The 25,438-nt window shown below is 38.5% G+C and overlaps 2 protein-coding genes and 1 pseudogene across 2 annotated transcripts; 1 reads left to right on the top strand and 2 right to left on the bottom strand.

Moving 5' to 3' along the window:
* Positions 1-2,267: 2,267 nt before the first annotated feature.
* On the bottom strand, positions 2,268-4,409 carry LOC126609036 (28 kDa ribonucleoprotein, chloroplastic). Its single transcript, XM_050277055.1, has 4 exons — positions 3,763-4,409; positions 3,382-3,483; positions 2,895-3,167; positions 2,268-2,594 (listed from the first exon to the last, which is right to left on the bottom strand). The coding sequence occupies exons 1-4, from the start codon at positions 4,273-4,275 to the stop codon at positions 2,541-2,543; spliced, it is 942 nt and encodes a 313-aa protein (XP_050133012.1). The 5' UTR covers positions 4,276-4,409; the 3' UTR covers positions 2,268-2,540.
* A 1,921-nt stretch (positions 4,410-6,330) lies between these two features.
* LOC126609038 (pentatricopeptide repeat-containing protein At4g02750-like) lies at positions 6,331-8,581 on the top strand. Its single transcript, XM_050277057.1, has one exon. The coding sequence runs from the start codon at positions 6,356-6,358 to the stop codon at positions 8,426-8,428; it is 2,073 nt and encodes a 690-aa protein (XP_050133014.1). The 5' UTR covers positions 6,331-6,355; the 3' UTR covers positions 8,429-8,581.
* Positions 8,582-8,600: 19 nt separating this feature from the next.
* On the bottom strand, positions 8,601-11,090 carry LOC126609039 (uncharacterized; annotated as a pseudogene).
* Between the last annotated feature and the right edge of the window lie 14,348 nt (positions 11,091-25,438).

Genomic DNA, 25,438 nt, shown 5'->3' with positions numbered 1-25,438 from the left:
TAATCTTCCTCTTTCTCCTCCATGGTGGACGAAGGAAGTAGAGGTGAGGACGCCCGCAAACTCATCAAGAGTAGAATTCGAGCAGAGGAGGGCGCTTGGGGAAAAAGAGCACTGGCCACCGGCAACCAAGGCTTCAGTCGAGAATCTACCTAACCGCACCGACTTAAAAAACACCCTGAGGGAAGTCATGGGCGAGGAGATGAGAGACATACAGTGGGCGTCCAAGCCCAAAAACCCTGACTATTCCGATGAGGAAGTTCCCTTGCCATTCTCCAAGGAATTGTTCGACAAGCCGACAAGTGGAGATACCCAAGTACTCAAGATGCAAAGCTACAAAAGGCTCACGGATCCATACGACCACCTAGAAGGATTTATCTACGCTTTTGAGGGCCGAGGGAATAATGACGCTACCAAATGCAAGTTATTCCCAACCACACTCAGAGGAGCGGCCAGGGATTGGTTTAAATAAATAGCCCCATGGTCCATAACTTCATTCTCGGGGCTGAGGCAGGTTCCTTGACAATAAATGAAACCAATAGCTTCAACCCAATCAGAACCCACTGCACACTCACAACTTGGGAAATCTTTTCATCATTTCTCCAATTAACAAAGTGATAAAGTCTGATGTAAAGAAGAAAAACAAGAGAGAAGAAAGAAAGAGAAAATGATAGCTCTAACTAGCAAGTAATCTCATAATGTTTACCCTTAATTGTTAATCCAACGACATAACACATCATATTATTATTGTATATATACAAGACAATTTAGAATTCTATGATCCACACTGTGAATTTAAATCCTTTATCAAATGGATTCTTATGTGCATGTATCGAACATGTTGACATTTAGCAACATGTTAGAGCACTTCCATGAGTTGCCTTTTTTTTTTTTGGCGAACTCCATGAGTTGCCTTTGGGCAGAGGCAACGGCTTCTTTTTTGCCCTTCAACTTCAAAATCGGGCTCCAGTGGTCCAAATCCAAGAAGACAAGTGGTAGGCCAAACCATGCTCGCCCAACTGCCTATGCAATTTAAGTCCAGCCTTGCGCTAACAACCACGGGGACATCAGTCACATTTTTTGGGTCTGTTGTGTGTATTACACGTGCAAGGAATGAGAGTAGGCCGACAACTTCTGCTGTTGCAGGGCTCACTGCAAAAACTCTTAACAGAATAGCCCAATGACTTTATGATGTGGCGTAATTATAGCTGTTGGATTTCCAAGAGCCTAAGGATCTAGACCGGCGGATTTCCAGTGGTAAAAAAAATTAAAAAGGCATTATTGTGGCACGTTATGGTGTGTCGGATTCAATAATAAGGAAAGTCCAATTGTTAAAAATGGAAGAAAAAAAATAATAGGAATTTTTTTATTCTATAAATACCCAATCATCTTCTTCATTTGCCTTTTATTTTTAGTTAATTATGCTTGTTGTAATGCTATGCTTTGCTTTATATTTGAAATTAAATTATTGGAGTAAAACATAGAGTTTTATTTTCAAATAACAAACTTACAATGTTCACACTTAAACACACTTACAAGGTTAAAAAAAATTAAAAAATAATATTTGTTAACAATAATCGTCATTGCCCAATGAATGGAGTTGTAAAAAAAACAATTACTTTTCAAAGTGGCAATTACATGTCATTGCCCTTGCTTTTGCCTGGCCCTCCTCCAACATGTGGAATTGCTCATACGACAAATAACAGTTTATTTAACATTACTCGTATCTAGGTGCACTCGGTTATGAAAGACTTGTCTTATAATATTGCTAGACTGCCAATTTGAATCTTTAACTATTTGAATTCTTGTTTTGGGTTGACAATTTAGCAACATGCTATCTATTGTTATTAATAAAATGTCAAGAGCATTCTTACTATTATTTACTATGTATATATCATAGTAACAATTCAGCAACATGATAGCATAACCAAGAAACGAGAATATTGCTTTTATGAAGATGCACACTATTATCGTACACATTTACTAAATCTATGAATTTGGATTATTAATCATGTAAATTCTTGTTTACTCTTAATTAAATCTATAATTCTAATTGACAATTTAGCAATATTGGGCTACTAATGAGAGAACATTTCTTACAGACATACATTTTATATCGCTTTAGAGTATTTCCAATCTTGCTTCTTCTTCTTCTTTTTTTCTTCTTTTTTTTAAGGTTAAATTTTAACTCACAAACTAAAAACTCGTCGTTCTAAAATCAGTGCATCTTTCTTATCCGTCAAGATCAAAGTATGGACAAATGAGATGTATTTCTATAAATGATCAGATTTTATTAGTTGATGCAATGCAGTTTAACAAATGTTAAACCAGTCTCACCAAATGGCAAAAATAATCATATATCCACGAGCACAAGGAAGTTCCGCTCATAAAGTTGTGAAACAAAAAAAATTGAGTTACAAAATGCAACAATAACTGAAAGGGGAGTTTCAATTAAATCGTTATGTGATTCCATATGAATCATATACCTCACCTAATTAACATGTTCCAATTAATTAACCCTTCTTCTAAATTAACACTAAACTTTATGAACGTTTTCCTTCAGCCAAGCTTACACGCAATGCTCTTCCTTCTAGTTCCTGAGAAGCCAAACAAAATAAAACAAGGATTAGTCGGCTGCCTAACGAGTCGTTCTTCATTACAAACAAATTATAATTTGATACGTCCGCCCGCTAGTTGTTTCCTTTTTCAGTTTATTGGATAAATACTTGTTATCGACATTAACACGAAGTTGTGTTACTAGTCCATACAATTTACCTATTCTTATAAACAGGCACATGTCAAACTGTAATTTGTCCGACACATGTTATGTGGGAAGGACTTTTACGCTTATAAATAGATCTAAGAATGTGAGGAGGTGAATGAGAAGAGTAGCATACAAATCCATTGAGAGATGCCAAGGCAGCGTCCATTTCTGATTTCGTCGAGTAGCATACGAATCCATAGCCACGAGACCTTCCTGTCTCGCCATCATATAGAACCCTAGCTCCAACCACAGTCCCATATTCTTGAAAAGCTTTTGTCAAACCTTCAGATGTGACTGACCAGGATAAATTCCCAACGAAAAGCTTGTACTCAGTTTCAGGATATAGAGGTACTTTCGCTCTCGGCCTGTCCGAAAAGTTCACCCTCAAGGTTCGCCCAGCAAATTCCTGAAATGTTGGAATAAGGTATGAGTAACGCTGTTATATGTACTGGATCTCCCACTGACATATAATTTAGGCCAACTCACGCGAAACATGAATCATGAGACCTATTTTTCTATTACTACGAGAGATATGACGAGTAAATGTGATATAATGGGAGAAAGGATGAAGTTTTCTTTCTCTACAATGTTTGAAATTAGAAAGAGAGAGAGAGCCTTACACGTCCGTCAAGATTTTGAATGACAGCTTTACAATCTTCAGGAGTACTCATAGTCACAAATGCAAATCCTCTGCTTTTTCCAGTCTCCCTATGATACAGAACCTATATAGGATCATCAATTGTGTTCGTCAGTAACAAGTAATGGCGGTACACGATGAATGTCTTTTGAATCAAAAGACGTTATCAGTAGTCTAACTTGACAATTTTGCCGTGCAAATTCATCGTAATCTAATGGATTAGGATTAATCTATACCCCAGAAGAGGTGGTGAATCCGTCGACAAAAGCGTTCAACAAATGGGAAAATCCCTCGTACTAACATAACATATCTAGCATGGCATCTTTTAAAACCAACTTATGAAAAATAGGAGATGAAAACTGACCTCAATGAGCTCAGGACTAGCAAAGTCCTGAATAATCCCAGCAAGCTGTGCACTGTCCACACTGTAAGGAAGATTACCAAAGTAAAGCTTTGTGTTCACAGCAACCTCCTCCTCACCTGAAACTTCACCAGCTGCCGCCTCTCCTCCTCCTCCTCCTACTTCTTCCACCGCGGCAACTACTTTTTCCTCTGCTTGCTTCTCCTCCTTCTCCTCGGCCAATACCACTTGCTCAACTTCAACCTCATCAGTCACTGCCACCCCTTCTTGAGCAACACAAGTAGTTGTTATCCTCAGCACCCGAAACTTATTCGAGGTCCCGATACTACTAATGGAAAGTAGTGGCTCTATAGCAAAAGAGTGTGATAGCGATGACGGTGATGGCATGCGATTTGGTGACATTTTAAGGTGTAGATGGTCGGGGGATGAATGATTGGATGATGAACGAATGCATTTGACGGTGTAGATGGAGGGGGAGAAAGATGAGCTCATGGCTGCAGCTGCGGCGGCAGCCATGGTGGTAGATCAACTGTGATTGTGTATTTTTGAGTGAGGTGAGAGGCCTGGAGGAGGAGGGGGGGTGGTGGTGGTTATTACAGTTGAATATAGGGTAAAAGCTATGTGAGCTGATGTGGGCACTTTGTGTCCAGTGAGAGTGGAAGAGAGATATACGGGGGGATAAGGTGTGTCCATGTCTAATCTCCAATCTCTGTACCCCAAACAAAAAAATAAATAAATAAAAAAAAAAAATAGGATTCATTGTTCTAAGTTTCCATGACTGAGAAAAATCATCACTGGTCATGGGCCTATGGCACCAGGTTTTATGTTAATTTTTAAATAATATATCAGGCGTACCAAATAATCATAAGTGTTTTTATTCTTTCTAACAGTATAATTTTTAAATTCTAATGGAAAGAATATTAGAATGCATTACCCTTTGGATGAGAATGAGGAAATTATACATAGAATTTGGACGAAACATCCTCACCCTCCCCCCGTTACCGCCGCCACCAAGGGGATTTGGGGGCACGTTTGGTTGATTACCTTTTTTCAGTTTATCCATGGTTCTTGTTTGGGAAAATTAGGTTCACATCTTTTTTTTTTTGTCACTCCATTGATTTTATTCATTTTCAATTTTTTATCAAGGTCTTTGTGTATTAATAACATCATTAATTATTTGAATAATAAAATATTTATATTTTTAAATATATTCCTTTAATGTTAAAAATGTTACAATTAGTATATTTATATTTATGGCTAAATTTTTTATCATATATTTTTATTTTTAGTTTTTTACCTATTTTTAATTTGCAAATATTGTTTAATTTGTACCAATTTTCTTTTCATTTTTAATTTGTACCCATATATTAGTTTCTTTTTGTGCCCATATTTTTTAAAGTTTTATTTGTGTTTGTACCCATGTGTATACCGTCACGTGACATTGTTTATTTAATCAATGATAGAACAATTACATATGGTATATATATGTTTTATGCCTAAACTTTGTGTCATATATTTATATTTTTAGTTTGTACCCACTTTTAATTTGCAACATTTTTTTTTAAATTTGTAGTATTTTCTTTTTAGTTTTATTTTGTACCCATGTATTAATTTCTTTTAGCGCCTATATTTTTAAAAATTCATTTGTATTCATAATTTTTAATCTTTTATTTGTACCCTAATTTATTTCTAATGTACCCATTCTTCTTTATTAATGTACCACTTTGTTATATGTGAAATGTACCAATTTTTTTAACACTATGGATACATTCTTTTTCCATTTATTATTTCTTATTTTTACATAGTTTTTATCCATTTATTCAATCAAAATATTTTAATTTTTTTATTGTAACCGTTTCTAATAGTATTATAATGAGGGATTTTAAATTTATAGGATTATAAATCTCATAAAATATCAAACAATTAATGTCAAAACTATAAAAATATAAATATTAATAGTAATAAAATGAGGTGTACAAAGTCAAGGGACCTTGATCAAACTTTGAATACTATTAAGGTTTTAATCAAAGAATGTTAAGGAATAGGGACTGCATCCAAAATATCCCGTTCTTTTTTACTATAGTTTTTTTTTTATTCAAAATTACCACTGAGATTTGACATAAATTTTCACTTTGGTCACTAAGATTTAAATCGATATAAGTGGTACCTGAGATTGTTTACTGTCAATCATTTTGTAAGAAATCTCTGTTAAATTAAGGGTATTTTTGTCAAATCAACCCCTCCTTTGGAACTGGTAGTTTATTCAATTTAACGGAAATTTTTCACAAGGGTCAAAATAATTGTCAGTGGACAATCTCATGGACGACTTTGATCAATTTTAAATCTCATAAACTAAAATGAAGAGTTATGACAATCTTAGGGATCGTTTTGGCTAAACACTTTTCCACTTGATCAACATAATTTATCTCAATGTATGTGTGAATATGAAACCAAAAGTGATCACGTATAAAGGCCCATGGGATCAGACTGATCACGGGTCAACAAGGCCCAAGTGCTTACGGGTCAAGCCCGAGTTCATATTTTTGCTTATTTGAGTTCCCGCGTAGTAGGCCGTTGAAGTCAAAGTAAATGGAGTATGCTCAACCGACACCTCTCTCTACGACTCGCCAGATCTCTCTGCACGGCGGCGGCGACCGCAAAATCCTTTTCACAAAACCAGATTACAACACCATCCACCAATCTCAAACCCTTCAATTCCAAAATCTCATCTTTAATGCGGGATGGCTCTGTTGAAGAAGCCCAGAAGCTGTTCGACAAAATGCCTCACAGAAACACCGTCACTTGGAATGCCATGATTCGTGGCTACTTTCAAAATAGGCAGTTCCAAGATGCGGTTTATTTATTTAATCGGATGGCTGATCATGATGTCTTCTCGTACAACACAGTGATTGCTGGGTTGATGCAATGTGGGGATGTGGATGGTGCAAGGAAAGTCTTTGATGGGATGAATTTTACAGATGTTGTTACTTGGAATTCAATGGTTTCCGGGTATATTCGTAATGGGATGATTGGTCAAGCTGTACAAGTGTTTAATGGGATGCCGTTGAAGGATGTGGTTTCTTGGAACTTGGTGGTTGGAGGCCTTGTGAATAATGGAGAGCTCGATTTGGCTGAAAAGTATTTTAAGCAAATGATTGTTCGAGATTTGGCGTCTTGGACTATAATGATTTCAGCATTTTCTAGTGTAGGACGTGTTGTTGAAGCCCGAGAGCTCTTTGATGAAATGCCTGTGAGAGATGTTCAGGCTTGGAATGCAATGATGGTTGGGTATATAGAAAACGGGTATGTTGAAATTGCAGAGGGGTTGCTTCACAAAATGCCCAAGTGGGATTTGGATTCTTGGGCTCAAATGGTAAATGGATTGGTCAGGATTGAAAGAGTCAATGATGCCATGAAGCTTTTCATGGAGATGCCAGAGAAATGTCCGAAAACATGGAACTCAATCCTTTTAAAATTAATAAGAAATGGGTTCACTAGAGAAGCTCATGCCGTTTTTGAGAAAAACCCTTACAAAGATGTTGTTTCATGGACAAATATGATTGTTGGGTATCTTGGAACTGGAGAGGTTGGCAGCGCTATTGAACTCTTTGAGTCAATGGAAACTCGAGATACAGCTGCATGGAATGCCACAATATTTGGATTAAGCGAAAACGATCTTGGTGAGGAAGGTTTGAAGCTTTTCATTAGAATGAAAGAATCAGGGCCATCTCCAGATAAAAGTACATTTACCAGTGTTTTGACAATCTGTTCAGACTTACCAACCTTACAGCTTGGTAGACAAACTCATGCACTGTCAGTAAAATCAGGATTTGATAACATCATTGCAGTTTCCAATGCTATGGTTACCATGTATGCTAGATGTGGGAACATGGATTTAGCTTTACTAGAATTCTCTTCCATGCAAAGCCGCAATGTCATTTCGTGGAATTCTATAATCTGCGGATTCGCTCACCATGGGAATGCTGAAGTAGCTCTGGAGATGTTTGAACAAATGAGATCAGCAGATGTTCAACCCAATCACATAACCTTTGTTGGTGTTCTATCTGCTTGTAGCCATGCGGGGTTGGTGGATGAAGGCAGATACTACTTTGATATGATGAAATGCAAGTATTTCGTTCAACCTACAATTGAGCATTATACATGTATGGTTGATTTGTTGGGGAGATATGGACTTATAGACGAGGCAATGAGTTTCTTAGATCAAATGAGAGCAGATGGATTTGAAATTCCTGCTAGTGTGTGGGGTGCATTACTTGGAGCCTGTAGAATCCACAAGAATGTTGAGGTGGGTGAGATTGCCGGGGAGAGGATTTTGGATGTAGAGCCCGGTAACTCTGGTGTCTACTTGATTTTGGCAGAAATGTATCTGGCTAGTGGACGAAGGGAAGATGCGGGGAGGATTTGGGCAAGAATGAAAGAGAAAGGAGTGAAGAAGCAACCTGGGTGCAGTTGGATTGAGGTAAACAATATCGGATATGTATTCCTTTCGGGGGACAAATCCCACCCTAAATTTCGAAGAATCCATTTTGTATTAGGTTTGCTACATACAGAGATTGAGGCTGAAATTTCAAAATCAAATGCTGCCTCATTTCAGCTGGTACAAGTTCCACCGGATGGGTTTTATGGCCGAGGTATCAACTTCAGCTAGTACGTGTCTTAGTTTAAGTCATTTGATTATAGTAATGGCTCAGAGGAAGCGAAATGCGAGAAAATGCACAGGTTGCTAATGTAGAGGCTCAGGAAATGGTTTATTGTATCACTTACATCATAGTTAATGAACAACAATTATGTGTTACAGAAATAGAGCACAAAAACGCGAGTTATGCAAAATTTTCCTCGTTACATGGATTTCATTATGTGCAAGGGAGTTCGTAATTACAAAGAAAGCGAAAACTCCAATTCTCACTAGGCTTCATGTTGTTTCATTGAAACAGGAATATCTCTCTGTATCTACGTAAATCCCTTAAAGTAAGATTACCAATCTAATCCAAACTAAACGACACTTGACGTCCCACAGAGCTTGGTTTTCCCGTTCTAGGGGGTTGCCTCTGACTTGGAAGAGTTGTCTCTGACCCTTTCCTTCCCTTCAGAGAGTTCCCTTCCGAAGCCCCCTTGGATTTTATTGCTTTTTTAGAATTTTCAGTAATATGGGATGGAACGGATTGTGTGTGGTTGTTCTTGACCAGGTTATGATTCTTCAGAGCTGGCGTTCGCACTGCTTTGATCCTGTTTTTGCTTCCAATTGCTGTATCATTTACTGAAAACAAAATGACCAAATAAAAGGTTGGAAATGAATGAACAGTATAACATGTTGATCACAATTTCAAATTTTCAATCAGATTTAACTGATGCTGCTAAAATATGAATACAAGTTAGGAAAACATGCATCTGGTTCAAGTTCCACATATCGAACTCAAAAAGTTTATAGGTTTACGGTAATTTCTCAATCTATCGATTGAAACATTGTAGTTATTTTGGGATTAGCCAAATATAATTACATCTCCATCAGTTTAAGGTGTTCCATTGAGAGTTGTAATTCTTAAAACTTTCAGAGTCCGTAAGTGTAAACAAGAAAACCCTCATTGCAAAACACCTCGGTAGAGATAAACAAGGAATAAAAATTACCTGGACTTGATAAGACAGCGCGCGGCCTAGGGATTGAGCTGGCTCTAATATTTTGTTTGATTTCCTCTTCAACTTTGTTGTCTTTCATTTCTCCTGTCAAAAACATAGATTCAAATGTCAAAACCGGAAGATAATACAGAACGAACATTTTTCCCCTTGATAAGGATGATAAGCAGAAATGACATTTGCATGGTCACTAAGCATATGAGTATAATGTAACTAAACCTTCAGTTGCAGATATTGATGGTATCACTACACTCGGGACATAAGATTCAGGAATTCTCACAACAGTGGGCGGAGTCTCTTCGTGCTCCTTCTCTGTAGATAAATACAAGTTTCAAATCACCCAATGACCAATAAGTCTTGAGGAAAAATAAAAAGTGAGATGAATGAACATGTTATTACAAAATTAGAAAAGGTAGGGAGAAAGAGGAGGGACAAAATCCTTTGATAGTGAGCTAGTATTTGAAAGAATGGAATCGCTTTTGGTGTAAGGTCGGTCATATGAGTAAACCATTCAAGCTCCGACGACTCAAACTGAAATTGGAGGCTTAAAACTGACGCTTCTATTGGCTGAGGGAAAACATAAGTAAAAAGTTTTGTGCTAAAAATACAGTATCAGGAGTTCACATTGATTGGAATGAACAGATTGTTGGAGTTACATATAACGAGGGATAGTGGAAATTAAGTTTGTAAGAAACCGACATATACTGAACCAACGAACTGAGCTTCATCTACAAGGGTCAGGCTGCAGAGAGTATGGAAACCTATTCATGAGAAGTATTAAACATTTTTTGCCTAGGAACGCAGGGACACACCGACAAGGTCACACAAGCTACCACTCCCTTGATTTGGATTTGCCACGCATCCCAATCATGAACTGATCAACTGATAGGCTAATAAATATCAGACAGAAGCACGATGACAAAATGAATTCTTCCCCGTTCCAAATGCAAGAAACATGGCATGGAAAACTTTTCTTGACCCAATTCATGTTTGCTTAATCACAGTTGTAACAGTACTATACACCGTTTGCATAAGTTTGCAAGTGAGAGTCTTGATATCGACAGAGAGGAACTTTAATTTAATTATGTTCTAAGCTGGGAAATACAGGATCGAGAAATGAAAACCTGGAAAGCAAAAATCAGTGAGGGGTTGATGATCATCCTGGTCTTCTTGTTGCCTGACCTTCACCTTCGGGTACCCTTCAACATCCCAAACACATAAAAAAACAAGAAAACCCATTTCAGAACACAATCAAAACAACCCAAAAACACAAAGAAAAACAAGAAAAAAAATGAAAATTGATCACAAACCCATTTCTTTTTTCCTCTTCTTCTTCCCCTTCCCCTTCTGAGAGCTCTCAAGGGTTTTGGAGCATGAAATGGATGGCTCTGAATTTTGGGATTTATTCAAAAAGTTGGGACCTGGGACCAAATTGCTTTCTGGGTTCTCTCTTTTTCTCTCCGATTCGATATTCCATAAATTGTATATAATAATATGATGATGGAAGAAAGGAGGGAGGGACGTGCAAGGAATCGTCGTCTGGTCAAAAGAGAGAGGGCCGAAATCTTAGACTGATGAGTGTGTTTTGAGCACTTGCAAGTTGCAAGTCCCGGCTGATCACGCCTAAATGGTGACGCTTGTAAAGTGAAGTTACCAAACGCCATGTCGTTTCCAGGCTTCCCTCTTGGTCTTTGAATTTGGGATAAAGCGGGAGTTTTCGAATTCATTTCCGCAGATATCACCTCCAACCCACATGAAATTGCAGGGGGACATGAGCAATTATTGCCTGAAAAATCGAAAATCTTGCTCCGGCCCATAATAGAAAGTCGGGCAATTATTGGGCTCCGAGCTGTCAAACTGCCCAATCAGGCAATTTTTTCTTGATCCTACGTCTGAGTGTGGTCTAATATCATGCTGATGTCAACCACATAAAAATATTTATTTTTACGGGGGATTATTACTATAGAGAGGGAGTTATCAAAAGGAGAGATGTTGCAGGCGGGAGGAAAAAAAGAGGCGGTGGGCTCGGACGGGCGAAGAACCCGACTTATTGAACCTTGGGGTCGCTGATTGTGCAGGGAGGCCGGGAGGGTCCAATTGGGAATTTTTTTGGGGTGCAAAGAGAAAAGTTTGAGGGATTTGGATCGTTGGATTTCATCGACGAGGAGAGGGAGAAGACGGGAAGTAGCAAAGAAAGGAGAAGAGAAGGTGATGGAGGATGAGATAAAATTAATAATAAAATAATAATTTTTTAGTTCTAATAAAGAATTTTTAATACCAATTGTCCAAGCAATTCATTTACGGGATGGAGGGGCAATTATTATTTACTAAGGCAATTATTGCCCTATGGGGTGGAACTGCTGTTATTAAATTTCTCACCTGAATCTTGAACTCCCTTGTCAATTTCTTTTACAAATTTTTATTTTGGCCAAATTCCTATCAGAATTATTATCAATGACTAATTTTCCTCTTATTGTTTGTATTACTTGCATTTCATCAAATTTTTCGTCCAAAAAAGTCGCATGTCAGTCATTAAGTGTTTATTTTATTTGTTATTTTTCTTTTTCTCATTGTTATGTTAGTTTTTTTCTTCTTAAATGTGTCATGTTTAATGTAAAGTTATACGAAATATGGGGAAATATGAGTCTAGGGGAAAATTAGCCATTTATAGTGGTTCAAACGGAGAAGTTGGCTAAAATAAAGGTTCATAAGAGAAACCATAGTAGGTTACAAGTTTAGTGGGAAATCGGCTTAGGACTGAAATTCTTGAAAAGAAACTTTTCTCATTTCTTCTAGGATCATCTCCCTCACAATCTCACCCTCTCTCATCTCCATCACGGGCTCAACCTCCCTCGTGCTTTCGTCTCCATCCACACTTGCAACGCGATCATCCACTCCTTTGGAATTACAACTATTTAGACCCAAAATCAACCAAATCAAATTATTTTATTTTATTTGATTTAGTTTTGGGATTAATTCTAGATGAAGCAATTAACTTTAGGATAATGTTAGGGAGATCATCTATTTAACCATATTTTATAAATCATATGGCATGTGTTGATGCACAAAACTGGAGATCTTAGAACAACGTAAATCCAACTGTGAATATGCAAGAAAGTAAAGAACACAAGATGTATCGTGGTTCATCCCAATGTTTACGCTACGTCCACATTGATATTGTATTTCTCTGTTTGTGAGATGAAAAAGCAAAAGCATACCAATATCAGTCTCCCTATTGTTGATGATTAGATTATTACTGAAATGTTGATTAACGCGTTTATTTCCTATTGTGACACATCATATGATTTCTAAACTTGGTCCAAAAAGTTGGTTTACCTAGCATTACTCATTAACTTATAAACACTTTTTCTAGTAGAGCTTTTCTAGAAGCACTTGGAGATTTTATTAAAATCCAAGTGCTTCACTAAAAATAATTTGAAAACGCTATATCAAAAAACACTTTTGTAACTATTGGGAGACTTTTAGGTCAAACCAGACTTGGGCTTTGAGAACGTCCTCTTGTCTCCCTTGGTGCAGATTCGTGACAAGTCCCCGGATATCTCAAAAGAGATAGCTTGTCTTAGGAAATACCCCGGTACCATCAACGGCTCGAAGCTAGCATGATTGATCAAGATAATGACTTGCTCAAGTGAAGCATCGTGTGGAAGCTAGAAGATTATCAGTTTACATGAGAGAAGAATGGATTTGCATGGTTGCATGGCATTCTGGGCTACATGATTTGGGTTTTCCTAGGATGATAGCAAGGCTTCTAATGGCTGGGATGTTTGATGGAAGGTTGTGGGATTACTAAGGTTGCATGAATGGTGATGCTTGAGGCTTGAAGTATGCTTATGGACTAAATGGAACTCTTTAGGCTTATTTCCTGGGTGATTCTCTCTTTCTGCGTTTTTTCTTTATCTCTCTGTGTATTCCTTCTTGTGTTCTAACTTCTTCTGCTAATCTGAATCCATCTCTGTAATGGCTTATCCCTCTTTATGCAAGTGAACGGTTCTCCTCTAGGCTTCAAAGGAATCTTCGCTTATGACTTGGTCTTCCCCTTCTTTCTCCCTAGGCATCCTATTATTCCCTTTTTGGTGTAAGATATTTGCATTATTGAGACTTACAGTTTGCTTATTCCCGAGACGCACCTTTCCTAGGGTGGCCTTTCGCAGACGTTAATTCTAGTAGCATGCCTCACGACTTTCGCGCGTTGATTGTCCGCTACTACAAAAGTGGCTTATTGTGTCGGTGGTTGTTGTCAGTTTTATATAATATACTAGTGGATAAGACATTTTCGATTGCATTTTTACATGGTGTGGGAATTACTGTCGGTTATAACCGACATAGACTATTAATGTCGCTTATAACCGACATAGACTGCTAATGTCGCTTATAACTAGCATAGTTTTTAATCTTTTTAAATGGTGGTGTTGTATAAGAAGAGAATCGTGTTGCTTTCAACTGACATAAAGTTAATGTCGGTTAAAAAGAGAATCGTGCCGTTTCTACCCGACAATAATAATTATTTTTAAATATTTAAAAACTTCTTGTCAATTGAAATAAATTGATTTTTTAACAATTTGTCCAAGGGCAATGGGCGGGAAATTTCCATCATGCTAAATTTTGGGCGGGCCATTCTTTGCACAGAAAATAGTGATGTCAGTTATATCCGACGGTGTATTTAAAACTGACACAGAGAGATTCAGTGAGGGATTTGAGGGGAAATTATAGAGAGATAAATAGAAAGGGAGGGGTTGGGGGATTTGAGGGATGGTTACAGAGAAAGAAAGAGTGAGGGAGGGATGGGGGGCTGATTTTTGGGTTCTTCCTTCCAAATTTTTTCCGTAAAACCTCTTAGGTGTAATTGAATGTATTCCCCCTTTCCCTTAAACAAAACATTTGAATCTCATAACTTAAAACATACTCATATGTCACCCTTCCTTGGCTTGTCGTTCTACTAATCTCCCGGTTGTTCTTTCTCTCCGTTCGATTCGATTTCAGTGAGTTCTTCATTGTCCTCATGATTTTCCAGTGGGATTCAAATTTGGAACTTTGTGTTACTCTCTCTCCCTCTTTCTCTCTCTCTCTCTCTCTCTCTCTCTCTCATATATGTATGAATTGAGTTTTGACTCTCTCTCTCTCTCATATATGTATGAATTGAGTTTTGAAGTGTGTGTGCAGGTGAGCGTGTTCTCTAACCAAGCTTTCAAGGGGAACCTATCAACGATTTGCTTGCTAGGGGAATACGAAGACTACCAAAATAGGTGAGAACTATATCTACTTGAGCAATCATTCCTTTTAGAATAGTCCCAAAAAATCATCATATATCAATAATGTCTAAGCTTTACGAATTTACCTGTAGAAATGAAGCAGATATCATGCCTTGACAATTTGGAAGATGACACCCAAAATTAAGCACGTGGGAATAGGTAAAATTTGAAGACCTCAGAAACGGGTGAAATTTGCTTTTGAACTCTTATGAATGTATATTGGCGGATAATTATTAGTTTTGTTTATTTTTATTTATTCAAAAACTGAAATTGTCGTTTTATATATTTTTTAATTATTAACATAGTTTCTGTAAGTTATGAATGACAAAATGTGTCTTTGTCAGACGGGAAGAAAGTGTTAGCTTTGTTTATTTTTATTTATTAATGGTTAGTGGTGTTGGTTAGGAGCGACACAAACCTGCTTTATCCGACAGTCTCTTTCAGTATTTAATGTCACTTGTAACCGACACTACTGTCCTTTTTTATTTTAAAATGCTATGCATTTTCTTGGCAGTTTAAGGGGACTAATCGACATCAAAAGCCTTTTTGTGACACAAGCAATGATGTCGGTTCTTTTATCCGCTAGTACATGATTTTGTGTCGGATTTTTGCTAATATTCGATAGTAATAGGCTTTTTGTGTCTTTTTTCAAATGACACTAATGGGTACTTTTGTAGTAGTAGTGGTCTGTGCAACTTAGGAAGGGAAAGTCAGCATTAAATGCCTAACTTGCTGGGCTTAACATACATTTAATGCAAAAATCTAGTTTAGTTATAACTAAGAGAGTTGGCTTGCTAGGGAAAGAGGTAAACTAGGCTAATTCTCTCTTAATGATGCCTGCGTGAAATACAAAGGGTATGGGCTTAGATCTTTGGGCCCCCGAGCAGCCCAAAGTCTTCCATAACCCCGATTCCAATTGGGCCTGATAATCTTCCGTAACCATCCACCCCACAATCCACTTGACAAGCCCCGAATATGTGACTTGGGCTTAGCATGAATAGTGGCTAAGGAAGCATGGCGTGATTAATAGGTATGAGCATAGCATAAATATCCAGCTTAATCACTGTGGCATGGCATGTTTGTAAATATATTCCTCGTCGATCCCGCACCTTGGCATGTGTTTGGGTTTGAATGTAGGCTTTGCATGACAATTGGGCCTTGAGACTTGGTTGGATTGGTGTGTGACATTTTTAGGCCCCAACATTAGCCCCCTTGATTATTTGGGCTATGAGAATCCTTGAGTGGGCTGAATAATCAACCCCAGGCCCAAGGGATTCCTTTTTTGAAAGTGGCATTCCTGATGAGACTCTTTTTCTTTCTTTATTTCTTTTTCGAGTTGACACTAGTGACCTAGTGACAATGTGCTTCCTTGCTTCTCGTGCACGTTTCATGATCCAAAAAGAATTATGGGACATTCTCTCTTTTCTTGGTAATCACTTTGAACACCTCCATTTTCTAGGATAAGTATTTGTATTCTTTTCTTCTTCTCCTCCATAGTTCCTCTTTCTTCTGCCTTTCCTTTATTATCCATCGTACCTCCCACTTATGTTTTTCTGTGCTTTTGGGTTCTTTAGTGTTCTGCATCGAGACCTTCTTTCAGGTAAGGAAGAATTCCTTGACCTTGCTCTTAAAAAATTTTCTTGTTTCCTTATCTTCGTTGACGATCTTGCTGGTGAATATAAGCATGTTGTGGTCTTTTGCTTACGCTTGAGGTACTTGAGGATTTTAATCTTCATAGACATAGGGCATGATCTTTCCCTTGGGAAATCAAGCTCATACTCCTCCATGGCTTTCGATCTTGGATCTCTATATCCTTGCCCTTTGTAGATTTCTTGTTTTTCATGTGAATTGTGCAATTGTCATTTAGCCTAACTTTTTTGCATGTTGGTGCATGCTTGACAAGGATCGATTAATCAATTACATTGATCCGCTTGGCATGATTAGCTTGACTGCATATAACTTGTTTTTCTTGGATACATGTATAGCATACTTTCCCGGGCTAGATTTTTTAGGGTTTTGATAACATGGCACGTGTAGGGAAATATGCATGTGTTTTGCATGATAGCATGTAGGGAAAAATAGTCTCATGGCAAAGTCTTAGACTCTTGCATGAAAGGCTTTGAATTTTATGCACCCTTTTGCTTTCCCGGGGCGTGCTTGCTTGTTTTCCCAGGGTGTGCTTGCTTGCTTTGCCAAGGTAGATTCCTTGTTGTGTTTCGCTTTGTATGCTTGTATATCTTGCCTTGCATGATATGATGTATTATGACCCTTGTTGTTCGTTGCTCGTTTCTTGTGGGAATTTTATGGCTCCGGTTTTTCCAAAATACTTATGCATGTTAAATGAGTCATTTTTTACTAATGATCGACTCCACCGAGGTAGATCACTGCCTCATCTTGGCTTCCAGAACAAGGCTTTCAAATGAGAAGAGTATTCCCTGAACGTGGTTCCCCTCGTAAATCCCAAGTGCGTTTCAAGGTGCTGCATAGAGAGTGGACAGTTCCAATCCATTTTAACTTTTCCTATGGTGAAGCCACCGGCTAGGCTAACCTGGTTGATACCGAATTAGGATTTTCTAACCAATGTGCCATCCTGAAAAGAGCAAAAGTCATGGACACAGTGTTCTTGACTAAGAAGCAAGTCATACATGTGGAGTCTGATTTCTTCAGGCACGTGGTCAGAAGGTTGAGTACAGAAACTCGTACCATTATTTGTGCTTGGGGAGAGTTCACCCTCATATTAGAGGACATAGCCAACATTTGGCATCTTCATATCGTAGGGAACGTTGACCCCTTCCACAACGACATTCCTCCCATAGATGCTGAAGTGTATACTATCTTGAAGAAAAGTGCTCCCACATTGCCTAGCAAAGCCCTCCAGTTCAATGAATGGATAAAGCAATTTTGGCAGAAGAGTCAGGAGCCAAATTGTAGGTTTGAGGCAATGTTGTTCTTATGGCTTGGTCACTTTATATTTTCGACAGTAAAGACATCTTTCACCGCCGAGTGATTCATTTGGCCTTTGTGATTACTTGAGGCCACGTAGTTCTGTTGCCTCCATTATTCCTTGGTCTCTTGTATCACGAGTTGGACAAGATTCATGCTCTCAATGAGTAGGTAGTCGACAGTGCCCTGATCAAGAGTTTCTTGTGTGTTGGTTTCTTACAGATCATTCTTTGGGAAATGATTAGAGGCTTGAAATTTAGTCCTAACCTTTGTAGGGCTGCGAAGAGCTACTTTGTTATTGATTTGTCATCTTATATGCCTGAGAAACTTCCATTGGCATGCCGCTGGTTCGAGAAGGTTCCCAGGAAAAAGCAAGACTTCCTAGAGCTTCTTGACGATGTGAGCAGTTTCGTTTTTCGCCCTTACACTACGCTGCCTGAAGGTTTTGGGTCGATGATGTTTTATACTGATGTTGTTTGTAGGGATGACAGTAGCATGACCCAAATTCCCCTGTTTGAGAACTTGGATTTCCCTTCCCTTTCTGAGAAATCGTTGGCTTTGTTGGCTTCATCGGTACAGTTTCTTGGAGAGAACGATGAGGAAAGGAATGCAGTTTATACTCATTTCCGAGTGAGGCGACAATTCGATGTTGACTAAGGGGTACCATGGTCTTTCCTAACAGAAGACAGTGCTTTTGTCAGTCGGTCATTTTGGAGCTCTGTCTATTTACTGCCTAAGAACTTTCTGCTTTCCCACTATATTGCTAACAAGGCTCGAGTGGGTTGCATATCCAAGGTCTATATGACGTATTGGACGAAGTGTTTTAAGGCTATTGCTAAGTTCCATGGCGACAAACAACCGAAGTTACACTCTTGTATCTTCAATCATCCAAGGCTAGTATTGGATAATGCGACAGCCTATTTCGGCTTAAAATGGCGATGTCTTTTTATGGCTGAGGAGAATAATGTTCCTGGTGATTCTTTTCAAAACGTCAAGAAGAGCAGGGCATTCTGCGATTGCGGAAAGTTTAGCAGGTAGAAGGAAATGGTAGCTTCATATATGCTTCTTATCAGAACACCTTTTGCCTTTCTTTATCTACTTGGCTCGTGTTTCAGGAATCTTGTATTTTGTGGCTTAGATGGCAAGGTGAAGCATTTCAGGCCTAAGGTGGCAAAATATGGTCATCTCAACAGTAGGAAATTTGTCGATTTCGGTATTCCCAAGGAACCAAATAGTAAGAGTGTTTCGGCAAAGTTGAAGATAAGCAATGGATTTTCTTGCATTGTCTTTCTTTTCCTTGCTTGTTCCTCAACGACTTCACAATTGCATGCTAACCGTGTCTCTTCATTGTAATATTTGATAAATAAGTTACCGTTGCTGGTTTTGCCTTTAGAACCAGGAGTTCTCGAGTATCATCTAGTTCCCCAAAGCATGTGGGGTATCTAGATACTTCCATTTGAAGTGAAGAGGATCAGAGTACTGACGGTGCTGCTGATGACGATGAGCCTAATGAGGATCTGGAAGCTATAGAGAGTAGTAATTCAAGTGTCGATGAGTGATAGCAAGGTGATTGGTGATGATAATTTCGATGAGGTTGATGTTTTCCTCAATGATGATGTTCAAGCGAATGTAGCGTGTTCTCCCATAGTGACTACTATTGTGGCTTCAATGACCGTAGAGGTATTGTTTTTTCATCATGAACATCTTCATGTGAATTTTTGCAACTGTTTGCCTATTCTTTCTTGCTCGCATGGATTTATCTTAAATAAGCTTAGTGGCTCATGATATTTCATGTTTCTGCTTGCTGATTTATCCCTTCACGATGCACATTTTGTGCTTTCCTCACATGTGAATGTTGATGGCTCGGATATGGTGATTTCTTCATCCGTACATGTTAAGAGTGTTGGGCATATGTCTCTCCTGTTGATGCTAACGCTACATTGCCTTCCTCGAGTCCTCAAGCCCTCAGTGGTGTTCCTTCCGAGCATGTGGTTTTCCCTGAGAAAATGGCAACGAATGATGAAGTTTTCCCGAGTGATGCCCATGGTTCAAATGTTGCGCTTTCTCCAAAGACTCTTCCCTCATAAGAGCAGGCTTCAATCAAGGAGCAGGCGTCATGGCACGAGGCTTTTGGTTCTCTCAAGAATGAGTTTAAAAATGGTGAGAGGGTGTTGAATTCAATCAAAGAATTGCTTCCTTAGGGTGAGATATTCATCTCACGCATTGACTTCAGAGGTGTGATGGTTTGCTCAGGGTTGCTTGAAGTCCTAGGCATGTTTTTTAAGAAGGTGGAAGGCGCTGATAAAAACCTGAGGCATGGAGCGCATGCCCTGCTCGGAGCTTCCAAAACATAGGATGTTATGCTGGCGTGATATGATTAGTAACCTGGCAGTCCTGGGCATGCCTATAAACTCATTGGCCAAGAGATTGGAGAAGCTCCGCGACACAATGTTTGGCTTTCACCTCTAGAAAGACAAGGGTATCTTAGGGCAATTTGCCAAGGTAAGGAAGATAAAGCGTGCCTTCGAGCTTAAGCGTAAGGAGTTAAAGCATGAGAAGTCCAAGTTGAAAAAGATGTGTCATGGGAGTTCATAAGATATGGCCGATTGCCTTTAGCTTGCAGCAGATCAAATGCAAGCTAATGCGTCTAGTGCTAATTTGGAAAGCTAGTTCATTATGGTCAATCTTTTGCTTTTCCCAGGCAATGCATGTCACTTGGTTGTTTGCTTTGCTTTACCCTCGCTTCCATTTTCTTGGCGGAGTATGATCTTGATATATTTTTCTTTCTGAATGGCTAGTTATTCCCTCAGTCAATTGGCATGAGGCTTGCATTTTGTCTTAGTTTTGTTTCTTAGCTTGCTTTGGCTTTGAACTCTGATGTTGAACTTGGCATGACATTTGAGATATTTTCTCTTGGAATAACGTTGGTACTTACTTTCCATGTGTGGGGATTTGTTGAGTAAAATCATGTCAGGCTTTGTGATATAGGCTTGAGCGTTTGCTTGTTTCTTGGGCAAGGATGGCTAATTGCGGCACTTTGTGTTCTGTTAGTGATTTTCCTTGGGGAAGCTGAGAACATTTAGGCCAATTTCCCTGAAGGAAATTTTGTGAAAAACATGTTCATTTAAGCAACATCTATAGCATGTAATTAACAAATTAAAGGCGGAATCATGCTTGTATGCACTTAAAAACAAAACATTAACCATGAAATTCAAAGCCTAGTAGATTGGTGAACCTTGACTCAACTTAAAACAACATTTGTTAGTTGAGAAATTATACCTTTGTAGATTCCTCTTTGCATAAGCAAAGGCTAATCACCCAAAGAGAGGGCCTTCATTCCTTGCATCTTAGATCTATGGATTTGGATGGATGAAATGGTTCTCCAAGTTCCCAAAATTGAGAACCTCTAAGTCTCTTCACCAAGGTTAGATTGGAGAAGAAATGAGTGACCTTGGAGTAGTAGGATTGCTAGCTAAACCCTCCAAGGAGGCCGGCCACTTTAGAGAGAAATGAGAGCTTATGTTCTCATCCTTTCCCCAAAAGAAAACCCTAAATGAATTTTGGCTATAAAGTCATATTTATACCTTTATTCATTGGAGTGGCAAACTTGTAATTAAGTCCAAAACCCACTCCTTTAACAAAATGGCCGGCCATAGGGTTTCATTGGGCTTTTAAGGCCTTTGTGAATTATTTGTCATTAAGTTGTCATACAACTTAAGTCAATGGGCTTGACGTTCGAATCCCATTGGGCCTTGAGGCCCAAAACTATCCCGAGGTCTTTAACTAACTTATTCGTTTGATTAATTAACATATTAATTAATCCTTGCCATAAATAATTAAACCATTTAATTATTCTTACTCATCTCCATTGTTTCTTCAATCTCCACCTTACACGGTGTACGATCCATTAGGTTCCTTTTAACGAGGCAGTGGGCGATTAAAACCATTTCAAATCGATTGTGAATTGAAACTTACTTTCAATTCTCCCTTTAGTGATTATACACATTTAGGGCTTCCACAAACCATGAGTGACACCTAGTAGCATATCATGGTTACCCAAGCTAATCAGAAGAGGTGGAGAACCTATTCAGTTTAGGATTACAAATGCAATACGGTCTTTCTCTAATACAATACTCTTGACCACATTGTTTGGTTTGATAGTTTATTCATGTCTACTATCCAATGTGATTCGTGTGCTTATATGATTACCTTGAATGTGATTTGGAATGACTTCCTAAATCTCATTCATACTCTGGCCAGAGATTCTTAATCATATCATAGAGTATTCTCCCCCAAACGGTTTAAAGGTTAGAGATCCCTTGTTGCGCATTCACTTGCCTCCATGGCTAAGTGGCTTAACCCCGACGATGTCGTGGACACCCTCCTGATGGAGTGACTTTGACATAATCAAAGATCAAGGACTTAACGACAAGACAACTATGATGCCTCAGGTCAAAGGACTACTTTGCATTATCCTAACCATGAGTTCTCATGTGACATGAGTATGAGAACTCCTCGTTGATCGTGTTCAGTAGACTCATTCATTATTGAGCACCTACATGCTTGTCTTGATGTCACACACACTAATGACTCGAAACTAGTCACTCTCCCTGAGAGAAGACACAGCACGTACTGATCTTAACGGACTGTTAATGCCCAATTGGCAATCCTATGATCAGGAACGTTTAGGATGTGTCTACGAAAGAATGGTCTCATGAATCTAACTTCTTTAGATCGCATTCTCCCAATCACATATTCCTTGGACTTATCGTTTAAGCGTATAACATTTATATGAGACGGCTCAAACAATAATCTTTGCCCTTGATATTAAACTAGATTAGTTTAACATGTGAAATGTCCGTAAAGTATCATCATATGATTGGTTTTAGGGCACATTTCCAACATTCCCTAGGGAAACAAAGCGTGCAAGGAATGCTTAATTTGCTTGGCATTGATTTGCATTAATAGGCTTAACATTGATTTGCATCGATAGGCTTGGCATCGATTTGCATTGATAGGCTTGGCATCGATTTGCATCGATAGGCTTGGCATCGATTTGCATCGATAGGCTTAGCATTGCCTTGCATCGGTAGACTTTAGCATTGATTTGCATCGATAGGCTTTAGCATTGATTTGCATCGATAAGCCTTAGCATTGATTTGCATCAATAAGCTTAACATTGCCTTGCATCAACAGGCTTTAGCATTGACTTGCATTGATAGGCTTAGCATTGATTTGCATCGATAGGCCTTAGCCTTGATTAGCATCGATAGGCTTAGCATTGACTTGCATCGATAGTCTTTAACATTGACTTGCATCGATAAGCTTAGCATTAATTTGCATCGATAGGCTTTAGCATTGATTTGCATCGATAGGCTTAGCATTGATTTGCATTGATAAGCTTAACTTAGCATTGATTTGCATTGATAGGCATAGCATAGCATTGATTTGCATCGATAGGCTTCGACATAACATTGATTTGCATTGATGGGCTTTGGCATATTGCATAAGTATAGCTTTTGGAAAAACTTTAGTTGCTTGACTCAATGGTTTTGCATGGCGTGTTGGCTTGGCATATTGCATGAGTATAGCTTTTGGAAAAGCTTTAGTTGCTTGACTCAATGGTTTTGTATGGCATGTTGGCTTGGCATATTGCATGAGTATTGAACCATTGAGTAGCTTGCTTTGCATTGATAGGCTTTGGCATATTGCATAAGTATAGATTTTGAAAAAGCTTTAGTTTGTCACACCCCGATCCCAACATACGTCTAGGATCGACACGTGACGACACCAATACCTGTATATCTAACATACCCCGCCTCCAGGATATGTACAAAGCACAACTCGAGAATCGAATCGTATAGTAGTTTTTCGTATACTTTATGGCTGCATCTAACCTCCTCGTTAGACTGCCTACGTACCCTCATTAGGGATCAAGCCATTCGTAGTTCATCATTTCACTACACTCGAATATTCATCAATTAAATTGCTATGTCTCAACAATATATCACAATGCATAACATGCAACATTACAAGGGATAAACGACGGAGCATAATCATATTCACTAGTCATAATGTTCAACGAGTCTAATCATAATTACCATAACCAATATCATTCCATAATCACATCCATCAATAATGCCAACCATCACATCATCAATAACACATACAACACGTCAAAATGCGGGTTAGAGCGCCACAGCTCGGCCGAAGACTACATCTCTGAAAAAGGGAATTTTGGACCACCCAACGGAACCAAGACACCAAAGGGAATTCCGAACCATCACTTAATGGAATCTAATCAGGATATGATTCTGGACCATCACTCAATGGAATCGCGAAGTAGAAGGGATTCCGGACCATCACTCAATGAAATAGTGGAGTAGAAGGGATTCTGGACCATCACTTAACGGAATCCAATCAGGATATGATTCCGGACCATCACTCAACGGAATCGCGAAGTAAAAGGGATTTCGGACCATCACTCAATGGAATCCAATCAGGATATGATTTCGGACCATCACTCAATAGAATCCAATCAGGATACGATTCTGGACCATCACTCAACGGAATCGCGAAGTAGAATGGATTTCAGACCATCACTCAACGGAATCCAATCAGAACTCAGTTTCGAACTACTCAACAAAATTGAACGGAAGTCCAGGAAGCATAACAACGGCTCGAAAGAATAAGACATGATTCAAGTTACTCAATTCACAAAGACTCAACGAAACGAAACAATATCGAGCAATAAATCCCCATCATAATGGGTTATCGGTCCATTAATAGACCTCACATCTCCCAAGCAATTCAATATGCATTTCAATCACATGTCACAACCATTTCCAATACATAAGTCAAATCACATTTCACTACATTAAACCAGTCACTATGCTTCCAACATTATATCTCAATCCATAGCTTGTAACATATCAAGGAATCACGAAGCACAATATTAATATTTAATCACGTTAATCACTCAGTGAGATAGCATATAATTTCACGAATTTAATTAAAGAACTCTACATAATTCCCTACTTGGGTTATGGATAATAACATGGTAATTCTAATTTGTATTCACAAGATCCATCGTGGGTAATTCCCATTCACACGAATCTAGGATTCTAAGATAACCTTATGGATATGAGCAAGAGCAAGGATTCTGGACTACTTAATGAAATCAAAATATCAAATGGTTTCTCATAATTTACCCAGACCTGTCGCATGTGAAATAAGTGCCTACATCATGGAAATGGTGCATCGAGCAACCAACAACCCGGATAAGCTGCGAAGCTCGTGTGAGCAACAATAATACAAAGTATGTAATAATAATATTGAAACTAACCATCAATCACAATTTATAAACTTTGAATATAAATCATTCATAAGAAGTTAATACCAAACCTTTGCAAACTCCGAAGGAGTCACATAGACATCCAACGACTTTTCTAAATCAAACTCAAAGTTCTCGAAGCCAAAATTCACGGATACACTCAAAACTAGAACTAGATAGACGTCGTTCGGCTGAAGCCTATGCAAGTAACCAAATAGGAAGTGGCCCCCCAACACGGATTAACCAAGCAAGGTCAAGATAACTAACCAAGTAGGGTCATTGATGTACCAATGCTACATGGTGCTATCAAACCAACACACAACTTACATCCTACCTCCACACTTATGATTTACAACATGAGCACATACACCATCCATTTCTGTATTTCCCATCTAGGTTCCAAATCATTGTTTCAAATTAATACTACAAGCATCCATCACCTCGATCAACTCCTATTCTCAAGTATATGCAATTACTAAAT

Source organism: Malus sylvestris, chromosome 16 (assembly GCF_916048215.2).
Source record: "Malus sylvestris chromosome 16, drMalSylv7.2, whole genome shotgun sequence".
NCBI lineage: Eukaryota > Viridiplantae > Streptophyta > Magnoliopsida > Rosales > Rosaceae > Malus > Malus sylvestris.
This window is presented reverse-complemented; position numbering and strand designations above follow the sequence as displayed.

Excerpts from the sequence above, each read along its gene's own strand:
- LOC126609038 (XM_050277057.1), top strand. The coding sequence starts at position 6,356 with ATGCTCAACCGACACCTCTCTCTACGACTCGCCAGATCTCTCTGCACG.
- LOC126609036 (XM_050277055.1), bottom strand. The coding sequence starts at position 4,275 with ATGGCTGCCGCCGCAGCTGCAGCCATGAGCTCATCTTTCTCCCCCTCC. Across the intron at positions 3,484-3,762 it reads CTAGTCCTGAGCTCATTGAG|GTTCTGTATCATAGGGAGAC; the intron begins GTCAGTTTTCAT and ends GATCCTATATAG. Across the intron at positions 2,595-2,894 it reads TGGCATCTCTCAATGGATTT|GAACTAGAAGGAAGAGCATT; the intron begins GTATGCTACTCT and ends TTGGCTTCTCAG.